Genomic DNA, 18,466 nt, shown 5'->3' on the forward strand with positions numbered 1-18,466 from the left:
TCAAGGCCAGAACAGGGTAGTTTAAAATGAACTGAATTATTTAAGTATGTAAAGTGTCACATGTCAAGAGATGCTATTATATTAAAAAGTGAAGCTGGGGGGCTTTTAAATCTGTGATATAAAAAAAATGTCCCAAAAGACGTTTTTATACAGAAGCCGCAGGTTTTAACAACCAATGAAAAAAGGATTCAAATCTCAAACACATGACACAGTTAGAGAATGCTTTATTTTAGAGTCAGTCAGTTACTTTATAATTTGATAATAATCTATTGGAAAAAAAACTGTAATTTGGTACTAAAAGACGTAAAATAGAAACATTGTTTAATTGGGACACATATATGAAAGTCCTGCCTGACCGTTACAAGGAGAATCAATCCAGAGCTGATCTAGAGATCCTCACTCACTGTCTGTGCCTCTAAATTAATATACGGTGGTCCAGAATATTAAAAGTAGTACTGAGATCTAACAGTACCAATACAGAACAAAGATGAGAGAATGGAAAATATGTCTTCAGAAGAATCGATATTCAAATGTGTCATCAATAGTTGAGACTCAATAACAACCTGTCCAAAATAAAGAGCTCTGGTCTATAAAGTATCAGAAAATGGTGAAAGTGTCGATCATTGTTTCCCAAAGCTGAAGATGCAACCTAAAATGTCTTGTTTTGTGCCACACACCAGTTTATAACCCAAAGATATGCAGTTACTATCATAGAGAACTAAGGAAATCTAAAAATATTCACATTTAAGCAACTGGAGCCAAATGTACCTTTTTTTTGTGTGAAAAATTATTTAAAAAAATGACTCAAAATGATAAATGGATTATAAAAATAGTTGCCGATTAAGTTTCTGTCCATCAACTAATGGATAAATCAACCAACTGTTAAAGTGTCAATCAAGACAAATACTAAAGCAATGGATTTATTAAGGAAATACTGAGCAGATATATTATTACAAAACATATTGGGCCAGAAATTCATAGTTTACTAATAAAGACGAATCAGATCTTTAAAGGAATATCTATGCTGGACAAAAAGGTAATAATCCTTAAATTATTATGAGCTACCACTGAGCAAGCTGTCACCATTTATGTTACAGTTGAGGAAATCACTGGCCTGGAAAGAATCAAATGAAGCTGCAAGACAGATGTTTTTGGCAGCCATCATCACAGTTGTCTTTAAGAAGACACGGGCAGTAAATCCCAGCAGGTATTGCATCAGATGACCAGCAGTGCCTCTCATGGTAAAATATAGCATCCCTGTGCCCCACATACATACCCCCCCCCCCCCCCCCCCCTCCTCTCTCGCTTTGTAGGGGTTTGCTCAAGGCTTCACATAAATTAAAGTGACAAGCTCTTGTCTAGATGTTCCCTCCGTCTGCTCCAGACCCCCCTCTGTTTTATAACACTTTTCTACCCTGGAAACACACCGGCATGCAGCTTCACTCTGCAATATTTACATCTGTGACCAACTCAAACTCCTCTTCTTCTGTCACCGGGCGACACTCAGCAAATATCGCTGTTGTTAGGCATGAATCCTCAAAGGAGAGCAACATTTCAACTTCTCAGGAATGAACAAAAAATGAATTGTATGCTACTCATGGCGCTGTTTTTTTTAAAAAATATAACGAAAATAATGAAAGTATGGTTGGTGAAGAGCTTTTGATTTCATTTATCCACGATCACATCTGGAAACAAACCTCTCTTGCTTTTTTTTATAAATATACTTTTAATAATTCCCTGTACATGTGCAATTCAAGAGTCAGTTTCTCACTAGATAATTAAACATGTGTATTAATGGTTAACAGGATAGTGCTTACCCAGAGCAGTGTGCTGTTATGATATGCTGACTTTGATGAATATATGATAAATAATATAATGTATGCTGTTACTTTGGGGGATCAATGGCTGTAACCATTTTATGAAGTTTCTTAACTACAAGCTAATGAGTTTAAGGTCTTGCTTCAGTGCTTCTTATAGGACCTTAAAGCACAGATCAATAATGACTATAGACTTTCTGCCGAAAACACTGCAGGTCATGTAATTTATAGTCTGCAACACAAACACAACCAACAGAAACGTGAACGGGAAGTGAGGAGCTCGGTGTACTCAGCATGTATGAGTATACAGTACAGAAGATAGAATCAGTCTTATTTTCTACTAAATTCAACAGTCACTGATCTAATCTACATTTTCAGCATCACACTAGCACTATGTTATATTATTAAGTTAAACAAAGTGTGATTGTATCTATACATACATTATTTCTGCTCTGGTTATATTGTATAGTCAAGGGAAAGTAGCTGGGAAGTGTCTTATTTGCTCTATTCTAAACCAAGAAAATGAATTCAGATTACACTGATTATGTCAAAAGTAATATAGGTAAGGTAAAGAAAAGTGAGTTTTATCTGTTTTATTACCTCTGATGAAGAAAGAACAACCCTTCAGAAAATTCTCCCTCTTCAAAATGGACTTTTATGTCAGAAACTTGAAACAATTAGAGATATTAATGTTTTCCAAAAGTGTACTTTAATATACAAGATAGAACTCAGACTCATGACAGTCAGTCATGTAATCTTCATCAATAACACTGTGGAATATTATAGGATTCAAAAGATTATGCTTAAAAATCTCATATAAACCTTATATAGAGTCACCGGCCACTTCATTGGGAACACCAGTGCAATCTAATTTAATCCAATGCAACAGCTCGTCCATTAATTCTACTATGAGATGTTCAGTTTTTTATTAACATTGTCTAAAAAGGTGATAATTCTACTTTATGTTTATTACTGAGGTCATATTAAGTGGTGGTGGCGTACTGGGGTGCATTATATTGACTGGTGGTGTTCCTAATATTTTTCCCTCATGTATGTTAATGGAGTGGACAAAGTATGAGGTTGCATTCAATATAATGCACCCTATTACATCACCATCGCCCACTATGGCCTCAATAATAAACATAAAGTAGAATGATCACCTTCCTGACAATGCCAACAAACACTGAGAATATATAAAGGTTCATAAAAGTAGAATTTAAAGCAGATTTTTTATGTATTGGATTGCATTAGATTGCACAGGTGTACCTAATAAAGAGGCAAGTGAGTGTTAAATAACCTTAGTTTTATAAACCTCTACATTTTACTGTCTGTTTGTACCTGTAAAATCTGTGCTGCAAGCTTGTGAAATATATACATACCTGCAGGTTGAACATTTGTCTGCCTGCAAACTCCATCCTGCAGATCTGTGCATTCAAGCTTTCCAGCCTACATTCACGACCTGTGAGGCAAAAAACACTTGAAAATACCTGCGTGGGTCTGTGTTTGCATGCACACAGACGTTTGACATGTTTACTGTGTGGTCTGGTTTCTGTACTATGAGCTTTGTAAGAAGAACATATCTGACTATCAGCTTTTTTAATACAAAGAGGGTGATACAGAGCATGTAAAAAGAACACAATAATTTAGTTGATTAGGTTATTTTTAGGTAGTAACATATAGCACAGTATCTTTGACATTGTGAAAGCTCTTCAAAGGGTTTTATCTTCTCCCTGCACATTCCTCCCCACTGTTATTTCTGTCATTTGTGTGATTTTAATTTGTGCAAATAACCACTATCTTGTTCCTGTGACTGATCGGTAACATTAATTGATCACATTCCCTGATGCACCTTCTCCAAATTAGCTGTGCTTTATGTGTCATTGGTCACAAGGGGGCACTAAACCATTCCCCAAACAAGACGACTTCCTTTCCATTTATGTCGCCTCTCCTTGAATGATTTTGACATATGTGAGACAACACTGCTGTCATACACTGTAATAACAGGGGACGCTTCTCTGCAACAGTTTTTTTTTTTATTTGCCTCAGGGTTCCCAGAATAGTTGCAGTTGTTGGAATAGACAGATGTTGCAGCTGTTTTCACAGAGGGTGTATTGCTAGAGGTGTGTTTGTGTTTTTGTGTTGTTCTCATATGTCTGTCTGTGTGTGTGTGTGTGTGTTTGTGTTTGTGTACAGAACAATGGGACCGTGTACGAGTGTTTAGGGACAAACAAGACACAAACAAGGAGAGCAGTGTTCTTTCTAGACATTAATACACTGTGCAGGATGCTCAAGGACAGAATCAGTGCAGCGACGTTACTACTGGAGCATTGTTAGTCCTCACATTAACACTCTCGCTGCTGCTCACTTGACATGCCTCAAGGCCGAACCTATTAACTCATGTGTTTAAACAATACAGTGTGTGCCGTATGAGTGCTAACCTTCTCTCTTATTCACAGTGCAATGAGAAAGTAAAAGCACGTCTGGTTATCCTTCCTTTTGTCTGTTGACGATGCATCATGTATACTTTTACATTACTGCTGACCATTTCTTTAATGCTTCTTCATTGATTTTCCATTTTTCAGGCAGCCATCGCTTCTGTTCATTTCAGTAAGCTGTGGAAATGTACTTGCCGAGACTTGAAGCCTCTTGATATGTGTAATCCATCACAATGAACTATTTGTTGCCTTGAGTGTTTATTCAAGAGATTTGAAATTGTTGTGGTTGTAAGCAGGAGCCATTTTCTGCATTTTGTGATGCTCCAACATCTGAGAATTTATATTTATATCTGTCAAAAAGCATCACACTGAATCAAATCTGGGAGAAAACCACAGAGCACACAGGTAAAGAAGGTATCATGTGGATTTGGTTCAACAGCCGATTTTAATCTTAAGGGGATATCGAGCCATTCTCTGAAACCTTTCCTCTTGAAAGTCCCCCCCTAAAGGCACTAAATGTCTGATTTACTGATGTATTAATGTTGTGATGTGGCTGGTCCTCCTGTGACTTTTACATTTCCTCCATTTTAGGGGGACATTCCCACTCTTTCTAGCATCTCAGGCATCTATTGAAATGTGTTTTCATATTCTGCTGCCTCCCAACTCATAAAATATATATATTTTAATCACTTCATCCATTTTTGAAATGTGATGTAAATTCAGCTTAAACTGATATCCCTGACCTCAGACAGCCTCACTTAAAGGTCTTTTTAAGGATCTTTCTATCTCAACTGTTGTATTTGTGTGATTATACAGACATGTCATTCATGTTGTGCCTATATATACCATACCAGACCTTAGTCATGGTAACCAACACTGCAGAAACAGTCAGTCTAAATAATCAGCAGCTGTAATGTGTGTGAAAACTGTTTTTTTCCCCCTTTCAACAATATACAGGTGACTACATGGACTGTACACTGTGATTGATTAAGTTAGGATGAGGTTGAAGTCCTAAAATCAACCAGTGGCAGTCTACAAATGAATGTTATGCTTTAGAAAAATGGTTGGCAGTGAAGTAAAGTTAATGTTCTAAAATAAGCACAAGCATCATTACCGTATATGTCTGAAAAGGTTATTTTCCTGTCCTCACACTCCCACTGCAGGTCGAGAGAAGAGAAAGGGTCCCATGATCTCTGCCGGTGATGCCGAGTTCCCGCGGGATTACCACACCATGGCCGCCGGTGGTGGCGGCCGTGGGGCCCGGCGGTTCCCCGACAACACCAACGGGGGGTTCACGTCGTCCTCACTGGACCGCCGGCACAACTCCGTGGCCGCCAAGAGCCTGGAGGCCCTGAACAGCATCCACAAGGCCGACATCGAGCGGCAGCGGGACGCGCTCATGGATCTCCAGAAAAACAAGTACACCAACAGCCCCGGCAGCATGTCGCAAGGGTCCGCTGCTGTTGGAAGACAGGTAACTTCACTGTCCTGCACCTCATTAGCTCACAACAAACACAATAAACCAAGGATGCTGGAATGTTCTGACATGGTAAGATGGGTATTACAAGGCAGCATACAGTAGCTCACAATCAATTAATTTCCATAAAAACAGACCAAGGTTGGATTATTTTGCTTATTTTCTCAAATCCTTTTCAGAGCCAAAAGATATGTAGGACTCCCCAGCAGCATTCATTCATATCATGTATGAAATGAGTGTATTGTTTATCCTGGTGAGCACAAACATTAACACGCTACAGTTTATGCACCGTTTGTTTGACAGTAAATCACTACACAGTCCTTTGAGAACAAGAGAAAATACCAATAAACACGGAGATTTTATCATTTAAACTGAGATTGAAGGTTTCCGTCTGAACTGACAGGAAACACTAAATACATCCTAAACGGTTCTCATCATGAGAAATACTGCTGCTAAAACAAATACAACATAAACTGTGTATATAACAGACAGACTTAGACAGAAAAAGGACCAAACTGGGTGTTTTTATGCCTCATTATCCTGACTATGGTTTGTGTATTCCTGATGTTTTTGTTGGAGTTTCATTATTCAAATTTAAGTTCTAGTTGTTAGAGAGGCAACACTTTTTGGTCGTGTTTGTTTGTCTGCATTTTTAATGTTTTTCCATCCGCCAGTTTTTAAGTGAACTTTTCAATATGCGCATAACAAGACCTGAGAGGAAGGGTCAGAAATGTAAAAAAAAAAAAAAAAAGGAAAAACGTTATGAAAAAAAATCTTTATACGTGGATGTTATACTGTTTGACACAACATCATTGAAGCACATTCCTGCCACATTACTTTGTGGCCAAATTTCTGCTGTTTATGCTGCAATTATTAAACTAGTAAGATCATTACTGCAGTGATAACTTTCCAGGGTTTGAGTCCAGATGCGGGTCCTTGATCTATAATTTTATATTTATTAATTTATTTATTTTAGGACTTGTGTGGTTGTGTGATGATGATGTTTTGCTCTGTTTTTAAGTAGCACTCCTAATTCCGTTGCATTTACAATACAATGACGATAAAGACTTTTCTATTCTATTCTTGTTGCATGGCAACCCCTCACAATCACTGTAGTGGCTGGGTTTAAAGCACTATAGTGTTAAGAAGCATAAAGATAAATTCCCTGATATGATGCACATTTCTCAACTGTCAGAGATTTTGCCACACCGTTGATATCAGGGTAACACTCCTTTAACATCTCAGGCCATTATGGGTACGAAATTAAATAAATAAATCAGGACTATTTAGGGTAATATAAGAGTTTTTATGATTTTTGCATCAATTTTATGTACTAAAGATTTGTCAGGTATTTCATTTGTTTAATCTATTCTGGATTAGCTGAAACAACACATGTTTATTCTATCCATCATAAAATGTTTTTTAATTAACTTGCCAGAAATGTTACCTAATCATAATAATAAATAAAAAACCTATATTAAATTACATAAACTGTGATGAACCCTATTGCCCACTCCTACACTGGTCACATGAAGATCAGAGGAGACAAATGAATTCATTAATACCACAAATTGATCTGTGGTGGGAAGCAACAGGAACATTTTGTGATGTACCTGACAAACAGATGCTTGATTCTTGAGTATATTTGCATAATAATAGTTTATGGAAACCTCAGAAATTTACCTCAAACCTGTGCAACATACTAATGGAAATAAAACTATTGTGAGCAGAATATATCAAAAAAATGTAATTCGCTGTAAAGTAGAGAGCCAAGGAGTTGATTTTTAGTTTTACATCACCAAAACACCACAAAATACACATTTGCACACTGTGCCTTTTTTCTCCTAACAGTACTAAAATGGGTATTTTTGAAAATGCGCTCCCATATTTGAATAATCTTGTAAATGCTTATTCCGAAATTGTCTGTAACTATGTGTGGTTAGATGCAGATCCAGACACACATTTCTTTACAATAACAAATCTGGAGGAGAGTGCAGCCCTGGGGGAGATATGAGCTCTCTGAGTGCTTTTTATTTCCACATGTGAACATTTTCTCCCTGTTGGATAATAACAGCACATTGGTGGGCTCGGAAACCCACACAGGCGCATTATGTGGCGAGGTGCCTCTGGGGCTTTACACACAGACAGTAGAGGTATTTTCACGACCAGCTCACTGGGTCGGTAATGGGCACTTTTTTTATTTTTTTATTGTTTAGTATCTGACATATGGAGAAAAGGATTTAACAAAGACAGTGAGAAAAATGTCAGAATGTGATATATTAAACTCTTCACGCATGTCAAATCCCTTGCCTCTCTGTCTCTCTGCTGTTCATATCCTCCTTTTCATTCTGCCATCAATCACCGCAGGCTCTGACTTGATACCTGTGACAGATGGTCAAAACAGAACAGGCTGCTTCAGCTTCTCTCCGTGGAGCTCAAAGGAATAGTTTGGGGAAAAACATGTTTATTTGCTTTCTTTTTCACAGTGAGGTGATCTCATGTTTGTGCTTTTTTTTTTTAGTGATGGAGCTGAGTCAGGATGCGTTTAGCCTAGCTTAGCATAAAAATGGTCATATCACTACCTTTTAAGGCTAGCTCTCTATACATGTTGCATCTCATTTTTTTAATCCGTTCATGTTAAAAAACAACTTGGCGGCAACAGAAAGCTGAGTAGCTGAAAAAAATCCTTGTTTCATCACCGAATTTTAGCGCAGGGCCTTTCATCAGTGTGATTAAATGATATTTAAACCATATGCAAACAGTAACATAAAAACTGCATTTTTTTATGCTAGAACTAGACAACAGTTTATCCTTCCATGGCGACGTAAAGTCCCTAAACACAGATTTTGGTCTCTAGCTGTGTTTTTCTCTCCACTAACTCCTGAGTTTTTTACTATATAAAACTGCTGCCTGCGTCTGGACATAGATCAGTGAGAGTGAACCACAACAGTAAAGATTAAAATGCTCAGTAGAGCTGATGTTAAACTGCAGAGTCAGCTGATAATTGTGTTGATTTGTCATTACAAGCTATGTGTTTTCTTTACATGATATAAAATATTGATCTTGAGCTTTAATATCTTTGGTTGGTCAAAGAAATATTGTATTGATTTCAAGAGTTGTCATTTCTATGAGTTATCCTACAACAACCTGAACAGCTGCATTGATCTTATCCATGCTTGTTGCCTTGTGGCAATTTTCCTGTAGTTATTTTGATGATAACTTCATACTTAATGGGTCAAAACTCCAAGCAACATTTGTAGTATACTCTTTCCATATAATTACTTACTTACTTAATCCTCTTTGCTCCCTGTGGAACGTAAGGCTGCAACTATCTGCTTCCATCTGGTTCTACCATGTCCAGTATTTTGCGCCTCGCCCCGAGTTAGATTAGTCGTTTTCACTCCCGAGGTCACAGTTCTCTGCCAGGTTGTTTTTGGCCTCCTTCGTTTCCTCTTTCCAGGTGGAGTCCATCTCGAGGCTACTTTAGGAATGTGGTCCTGATCCATTTTGAGGACATGTCTGAGCCATTTGAGCTGCTGATGTTTAATTTAAAGATCGACAGTTTCTCGCCAAAAGATTCAACATCCATTGGTGGAATTGATCGATCCGCTCACCGGCACTCTGAGCCGTACAGCAGCCCTGATTTAACATTGTTGTTACACAGTTGGATCTTGATTTTATTTTTTAAGGCTGCACTGCTTTGACTTTCAGATGCTTGCAAATGCACTGCAGGCTTTCCTGAGCCTGATGCTGATGTCTATGCTGCATGCATTGTGCTCACTTAGGAAGCTTCCCTAATATATGTAAACTCCTTGACACAATCAGGAAAAAAACTTTAGATAAAGTTTTTTTTAATTAAAGTGATTTTAAAGTATGCACCCACCTTTAAATAGGCTCATTTTGGGTTAATCCCTCTTCTGTACAAACCCAACTATCAGCCCTTACTAGCACATATGGTGTCACCCATGTCTCTTATTGGACTCTGCCAGTCTGATGACACATGACCATATACCCAACTCATCTTTGCAGGTGCCCTATTGGTTGATATGTGTATGGATGTATATGATTGGTTGTTCTTCATAGTGTTTTTCTGCTTCATACCTGTCTTATTTAAATGTTGAAGTGTTTCATGAGGACTCGGATGAAGGCCACAAGCAGAAATGCATTGGTCTAACTATATAGTTCTATAAACTATAAGTGTTGCTGGAGTTTTGGCCACTTCAGACTTTTTTCTTTCCTTCTCCTTGCACCTTTAAAGTAGGTGAAGTTGTTCTAGAAACATTTTCTCTGACCCCATTCTGAATGCCATAAAGGTCTGATTGGCTCGGTTGTTTTCCCAGTCAGGGACGCAATGGTCAAAGAGCACAACACCAGACCTATTTTAAATTGTGGAGGAAACTGTGGCATGGGCATCCATTTAGAGGTCTGGAACAAGGGAAAACATGAAACCTCACTGCACTGTCATTTCTGTCCATGCACAGATAAATCAAACAAAAATATTTGCTTATGAGAGATTATAGAGGTGTTGGAAAAAGCCTGACTAGCTGCTTCACGTCTTTATAGTGAGACTGCAACACTGTGCTTAACACAGAGGACATTAGATTGATATTGATCTTCTTATCTCACTCAAGACAAGAAAACAAACACATCTCCACAAAATGTTGAGCTATTCCTTTAAGTCTGCTTCCCTTCAAATATTACTCAGCTGTCCCTCTCCTCTGCTCTCATCTCATCTCATCTCATCTCATCTCATCTCACCCGTCCAACTCCTCCTTCCTCTCCTCCCACTCTTTGCTTTCCATGTGCTGTGTCTATTTACCCAACACGAGACCATCTATCTCCTGATGGAAAAAGGTGGACACAGCAAGAGAGAGAGAGAGAGAGAGAGAGAGAGAGATAGAGATAGAGAGAGGGGAGAGATGGAGAAACAGGTGGAGTCTGTTGTCGTCATGGCAACCCACCATTTCCCATATAAGGCAACTGAGTGATATCATATGGTTGGCAATGCCTGGGCTTTGGAGGGAGGCACACACTGTACTGAGTGAGAGGCAACAGCAGCGGGAGAGAGAACGACAGGGAGAGAGACGCTGAAGGAAGGAGGGAGGGTTTTCTTTTAACGTTTATGTTAGGGACGAGAGAGAGAGAGTGTCATACAGAGGAAGTGAGGAGAGAGAGAGCCAGAGAGAGTGAGAGGACAGTAGGAAGAGGAGGAGGGGCAGGAAGAGATGCTAACTGCCTCTTAGGCGCTACTACGGGTACCAGCGAGGGGGGACTCTGGCAGATCCTCAGGGCGCGGGAAAGACACCGAGCCGCAGTGAGAAAAAAAAAGAGAGAAAAAAGATGGATAGGGGGGAGGAGGAAGAGGGAGGCGTGTGGAGCAGGAGGATGCACCAGGCTCATTAAGTAGCAACGGTAACTCTCTCTATCCCCGTCTTTGCATCCTCAGCTGAGACCTTTCAGCGTTGCTCTCTGTGGTGCTGCCATGACTGTGTGTGATGCTTGTGTCGCTGCGTGAGAGACGAACGAGCAGAGGGTGCAGGAGTGATGTAAAGTGTGTGTGTGTGTGTGTGTGTGTGTGTGTGTGTGTGTGTGTGTGTGTGTGTGTGTGTGTGTGTGTGTGTGTGTGTGTGTGTGTGTGTGTGTGTGTGTGTGTGTGTGTGTGTGTGTGTGTGTGTGTGTGTGTGCGCATGTGCTTCTTCTTAATGTATATAGTGCAAATGATGTAAAGCCAGGTAGACCTGATGAGCACACAACTCATCTCATGTTGCTTCTCTGTTTTTAATGTGTGAGTGAGTATATAACTAAGTGTGTGTGTGTGTGTTTTTAGGGGAGGGTCCATTTGCTCCCAGGCAGGCAGGTGTTGTCCAGGTGTGTCTGTGTGCCGCAGTGATGTGTGTTCATGTCGCTGAACGTATGTGAGCGCACATGCATGTGTGTGGCAGCCTGTCAGGGGAGGAGAGGAAACACAAGAGAAAATGTGTGTGAAAGCAATTAAAACAATGTGAGTTAATGCACATGTGTGTTCGTGTGTGTGTGTGTGTGTGTGTGTGTGTGTGTGTGTGTGTGTGTGTGTATGTATGTGTGTGTATGTGTGTGTGTGTGTGTGTTTGGGCTGGAGAGGAAGCAAGGCAGACTCTGAGTGAGAGGAAAAGGGGAAAAAAAGAGGGTGGGTACAAAGATGGCTACTTGGCATGCAGGTCAGGGATGAATGTCTCTCTGCTCATCCCTATCTGTCTCTCTCTTATGCTTTTTCTCTTTTTCTTTTCCCTTCTTTCTCCCCCGTCTTCTCTCTTAAGCCCTGTCTGTCTCTGTGCTTATGTGCGCCTTGGGATTTCAGCTCAAGTGATTGAGAAATATTGCAGGCAGTAATCACTGAGTCACGGTGCATAGGGGGCCTGTTTGTGTTAGATGAGACAGGTTTTATGTTCCAAAAAATGTCCGCTTGTTGGTGCATTAAATTATTTGTGGAGTGACTTGGCGGTAGATTTTGCCATTTCAATTTAAGGTGAATAAATGAAGCGGGTGGGTGATTACACAGCGCACAGCTCTGTGAATGGTAAGATATATTAGGGATTATAACACTGTGGGTGCTTGACATTCCGAATTATCAGCTGTTTGTTTCTGTCTCAATAATTCTGACACGAACCTGTGAGGGAGGTGATAATATGAAGGCCTATTTCCCTGCTGTCAACTCAGAATTACAAAGCCGTCGCCTGCAAGTGCTTCAAAGTTACAGGAGGTTACAGAGGTTGTTGACTCTATATCTTGAGGAATGATTATGGATGGCATTGTTTTGTTGTTTGTGTTTTTGTGTGTGCAAAGATGAGGGAGAAAACTAAACACGGGTATAAATGAATGTAAGTATAGGGCGTTTATTTATTGCAAACTCTTAATTATAGGAAGGCAAATGGTCAGCCTTGAAGAAAATCAGGCAAAAGTCAAAATTCATGCATCAAAATCTTCCCCAATGTGTCAGAAAGCAGGATGTGGTTGATGTTGTTTTATTCATAAATCGACAAATATACTGTGACAAATTTAAAGAAAGACCAACATTTGTGTGAGTTAGTATTTTATTAGACCACCATGTGCCACCAGAACGGCTTCATTGCGCCTTATCATTGATTCTACGAGAAAAATCTCCAATATGTGTTTAATTGGGTTGAGATCTGGTGACTGTGAAGGCCATAGTAATGATTCACATCATTTTCATGCTCATCAAACCATTCAGTGACCCCTCGTGTTCTTTGGATGGGGGGATATGGTATCATCCTAGAAGGACCACTCCCATCAGGATCACTCGGATTATCTTTGTATTGATCTGCATTGACCCTTCCCTGTAAGGAGACGAGTCGATCCAAACCATGCCAACAAAATGCCCCCCCACATCATACCAGAAACAGTGGATCCCCTCACTGCAGGGGCCAAACATTCAGGCCTGTACCGTTCTCTCGGTGTATGCCACACAAGCCCTCGCCCACTTGTTGAGAGGTGAAGGATGACTCATCTTATCGTATCACTTTTTTTTTATCTCTGTATACCAGTGCAGATGTTTCTTGCACCACTGAACTCTAAAATGTGCATTGATCTTTGTAATGATGGGTTTATGCACTGCAGGCCTATTATAATACCCCTCTCTATGTAATTGTCCACAGACTGTTCTTGCTGACAGTCTGATCACATCCTGTATTGACAACCTCAGTCATCTGAGGGAGAGTTGATGATCTGTTTTTTTTCTTACATGTCACACTAATGAACGAGCATCATGCTCATCAAGTGTGCTTTGACCTTTCTTACTGACGTCTTTCCCGTAGATCTAAATGCAGATGTCACTTAAGTAATTTTTCCTATTGAAACACTGACTGAAGCTCCTGCCATTATTCCCCAACACTAAACCCTCTTCCTTCATCACTCAAATGTTTCCTCTTTCCCAGAATCAACTGGGCCTGCAAATCAGCATTTTCATACATGCCACAAAGCATGATTGGATGTTAATTACTAAATTGTACCATGCAGTGCACCTGTGTGGAAGCATCCGCATTTCTTATGTTACCCCATTCATTTATCCTTTAATTATTCCGCCATCTGCATGTTTCTGTTGTACGTCTGTCTGTGACTTACCCGCTGCAGCTATCGTTGACAGACAGATACTTAGACTGTCATAACTACAAAACAGCCAATTTATGTTTAAAGACGCTGATGCAAAAAGTATTCATACAAACAGAAGCAAGAACGAGAAGTTTAGGATGAAAATACGAAAATGTTCTCGCATGAAGCTCAATCTCATTTAAAGTGAGGGAGACATTTAGGCAGAGAAAAAGAAGGCAAAATAAAACTGTCGCACACGTCCTCGTTTGACTTTATCACCAAATTACCAAATTTCATTAGAGTCATCAAACACTCCTAATTAAACTCTCTTGAATGAATAATTTCTTCAGTGTCGTTCTGAAGGGTTTTTCATGAAAGATTAGTCAGAATAATCTGTAACCTGTCCGTCTGGGTCAGAACAGACAGTCAAACGTGACAAAAATACTTAAAGAATGGCTCAATATTATTATTTATGTAGCATGATGGTTTGAAGGATACTGTAAATATAAGATATAATATAAGAAAACTAACAAACAGAAGTTTCAAATTTCAGGAAAGGTCAATAATTTTCTGTAGAAAGACTAAAGAAGAAATTGTAGTGTTGCAGAATGAATTGTACTTTTTCAGCTGCATGTTTATATTATGTAATTTTTATCTTAATTTATGGTATGGAAAGTGCAAATACAAATGTAAAATTTGCTGCTTTTCTGGGTAATCTATTACAGAAAATTGAAAATGTTGGCCTGACAAAACAAGACGTTTCATGATGATTTTTCACTGTTTTCTGATGTTTTATAGACCAAATGATTAATCATGAAAATAATCAGCAGATTAGTCTGTAATAATTGTCAAAGCATGTCCATGTGTATTATGATTAAGTTGGGTCGTAGACATCCTGAAAGACAATTGTTCTCTTCTCAGGTAAGAGGATCTTAGGCAAATTTCATGTGGCCTCCTTAATCCAAGACATTCACTTCACTGTAGTCGATATCATCCAAAATATTAGTAGTATTTGTGTACATAAAGACAAAAAATACCATTTATGAGTCAGTATCTTGCAGCGTACATTTAAAATGTTTGTATGAATGTGAAAACAGAAGCTTGATGCTTTTGTTTTGGTTGCTGTGCAATTGAGTTTAATTTGGACACCAGGCTTGGACAGAGGCCTACAATCCACACAGAGCTCTAAAATCTGGGTCACATCAGCCCACAGGCTTGTTGGTCTTTCTTTCTCCGAGACTGTTTCCTCTATCCTGCTTCCTCTACTTCATATTCAAAAGAAAGTGAGATGAATTTCAAAAGTTTCTAGTGAGATTTCAGGAGAGAGCAAAGAGAAAATATCGGGGATCCAAACAGATCCCAGACCAGCTGCTCAAACATTAATTAAGAGGTCCACCTATGCCTTAGTTTAATCATTGAGGGAATTAGTATTTTCAAAAGCTCTTGCAGCGTATGTGATGGAATTTTGACAACATTAACACACCTGTGCTCTTCTTTTCTTTCTTTTTTTTTTAGGGTACTCAAAAGTGCAAGTCAAGTATTTGAACTAATACAGCGGCAGCCGAATTATTAACATCAAATCTGCACAGACTCAGTTTTGCCGAAATAGTTGCGAAACATTTGTTGTGGCAGTTATTTGAGGATTTGTTCTTTGCAACCCAAACAACAGCTGCACGTGAAACAGTGGCTCACAAAACATTTAACACAATTCACTGTGAATATATTAGGAAGTGCGGAGAGGTGGTTAAACTGGGAACACTCAGGAGGGGTGTATCCCTTCAGCATGTTAGTATGAGGTTTATATGATAGAAGAGAGGAACTATGATTCTTAGTGTGGAAAGCATCTGCAGTTCTGTCTAGATGTGATGAGTCAGGCTCAGAGCTGTCTTTGTGATAATGTAGACTGTAAGTTTGACTTCTCGGTCTCGGTCTTCTCCCTCCATTTCTAATTCATGCTGATAAGCCCACGGCGTCGCTTTATTGTTTGTTACTTTGACCATTATTTTTCATTACGTGTCAAATGGGATATTAGACTCTGCTCATAGACAAATTGGCGGTGATGAGGCCTATACATCATTCAATTACTGTTGACTCGACCTCTAACAGATGTCTGCATTCATTCAAACACTGTAGAGAAATCTTTTGTCAGGCTATCGACAGCAATGCAAGTTATATTCACACCTGACTCGGATAATAATGTATGGAAGCAGCCATCTTGGCACAAACAGTAGCAGCCAGATCCAGACATCCTCCTCTTTTCCAGCTCCATCATGTGTGATTGATTGTTTTAAGATTGCTGATGCTTCTGCTTTTTGAAGCACAGGACTTGAATAAACATGAACAGACTGTAATCTGTTAAGCAGGGTGCTTTGATTGGCCAATACAAAGATAGTTTTGTATTTTAGCATTGCATCACGTGTCTGCAACATGGAACGTTATTGACATGATTGAACAGGCAGTAATGATGGTTGGTGTAGAGTTATTACCACTGTTGATAATGAGACTTTAAATGATATATATTCACACATACACAAAGTTCTGATACTTGAGATGACAGTTTTTAAAAATGCTCCCTTCGTCTATAGTGTTTTTTTAATACTTAATCGTCTGTTTACGATCTTTGTTGCTGAAATGATTGTTGTATGATTATGGCTCAAACTTGTATGGATGTATATGACAAGTTGACATTACAAATAAAGAATTAGGGAAAAAGAAGTGAAGTCCTGCTATTATAGTTTGTTTACAAAGCCTCTGAAGCTTCCTGAAGCTGGCCAATCAGAACAGAGAGGGCTTATCAGGAGAGAAAGGGGGAGGGGGGTCTTAAAGTGTTTGGATCTAAAACGGCCTGTTTTAATACAGAGGCTGAACTGAGGGCTGCAAAAAGAGTTAGTCTAAGATAAATGAGGGTTTTTTTCTTACTTTAAATCAGTGGTAGGTGAATATTGGCTCTTTGGTCGAATCCAGCCCTCCAACAAAAATAGTTGGCCCCTTAATGAAAGTTTTCCCTTTTTCAAACATTACGTCAACATAACCTGTATCATCTTATACATTTATGACATGAATAAAACAGGCTCAGAGCACAATTTAGTCTCATTATTGATAAAAACTACTTAACATAATTGCTGGCCTGTAATGTGAATGATATGTCCCCTTAAACTACAGAAGATCAGAAGGTTAGGTTGCCTAGTGTTGTCATTGAAGGTATCATCTTGCTGGTTTAACATGAAGGACTAAAATGGAAACAAGTGTGAGACTTTATTGTGTTACAGCTGGTAACTAAACTGATCTGAATTTGGCAAATAAACTAATCTGTAGATTATGTTGTTGTTGTTTTTGCTACATTAGTTGTACGCCTGTATGGATGCTGATATCAGTTTGTAGGTCGGTCGTTCCACCACTGGGTCCAGAGTGAAATATCTTTAACAACTTTTGGATTGATTTCCATGAAGTTTTGTCCAGACAGTCAGACCCCCCTTTAGACAAATGGTAATACATTTGGTGACCTCTTTACTTTTTGTCTAGCACCATTATCCGATTATCCATAGTTTGGTTCATGACTGTACCTAAATACAGTCTCACTGAGCTGCAGGCATGACTGTAAGCTCGTATTCTTTTGTCTTTTTATAATGCATCTGGTGAAGAGAATCATTAGACGCAATTATTTTCTTTTGTTAAAGTGGTGCAGAAGGTTCAATAGTTCACAAAACTGTAAAAAAATATATTTCAGAATGATAATTAACTGTTGACAGGTTTTGGAGATGTGTTGCTTAATAACCTACAAATGAGGCTTAAAACTAAACTAAAGTAGAAAAATCTGATGATGAAGTAATTGCACAACACAAAGCAGCCTGGTATTGGCACACAAGGCCACTCCACTTGGAGTACAGACATCCATTATTTTTCTTTCGTACGTTTTTCTTTCTCATTGTGTTGGAACTTACAGTCTCTGAATTGAAAAACACTTCAAGAGACCTTCTCTAAGATCTGAGTCAATACATTCATCCAAAGCGATGAGTGGCTATTTCTCAGGAAATAGTGTTGCTGTTTTCAGCTGTACACAAGAGACCTTTCATTCAGGATAAGAATGAAATACTCTTGAGCAGGTTACAAAGCTGAACCTGAAAGTGCAGCATCTTTTCCATGCTGCTGTAACAGCCTCCACTCCTCTAGTTTCAGTCTTTCCACCAGATTTCTGAACCTGGTTGCAGGGTTTTGATCCCATTAAGCCACAAGAGCATTGGTGAGGTCCAACACCAATGTTGGGGGATTAAGACTGACTCAGATGATGTTTGAGTTCATCCTAAAGGTGTTGGTAGCCTACCAAGGGGTTGTGGTCACAGATCTGTGCAGGACAGTCAAGTTGGGAAAAATATTGTACTGTCTGCTGAGGCATTAAAGATGTATCTTCATTGACCGATTATAAGCATGACTCTCCGAACTACGGCAGTCAATAATTCACGATTTCTTTAAATCAGGGAATGTGTCACAAGGGCTTCAGGACAGCAAGACTTTATTTGAAGAGAACTGATAAGTATTCAAGGCAAAATCTTTGCTTGGAGAGCTCCAATCATCCCACAGTAAGAGCTGATCAACCTCTCGCTGTTTGATAAACAAGTCACAAAGCAACACTGCTCCTCTCTTGAGGTTGTAAG

General features: G+C 39.1%; 1 protein-coding gene across 1 annotated transcript in view; it reads left to right on the forward strand.

Moving 5' to 3' along the window:
• Window positions 1-5,217: 5,217 nt before the first annotated feature.
• Window positions 5,218-18,466, forward strand: part of srcin1b (SRC kinase signaling inhibitor 1b) — a 58,799-nt gene continuing 45,550 nt past the window's right edge. The window contains exons 1-2 of the mRNA XM_062442266.1: window positions 5,218-5,224; window positions 5,416-5,726. Coding sequence (XP_062298250.1) covers window positions 5,218-5,224; window positions 5,416-5,726 — 318 coding nt within the window. The remainder of the gene's footprint in view (window positions 5,225-5,415; window positions 5,727-18,466) is intronic.

The sequence above is a fragment of the Scomber scombrus genome, chromosome 21 (assembly GCF_963691925.1).
Source record: "Scomber scombrus chromosome 21, fScoSco1.1, whole genome shotgun sequence".
NCBI classification, from domain to species: Eukaryota; Metazoa; Chordata; class Actinopteri; order Scombriformes; family Scombridae; genus Scomber; species Scomber scombrus.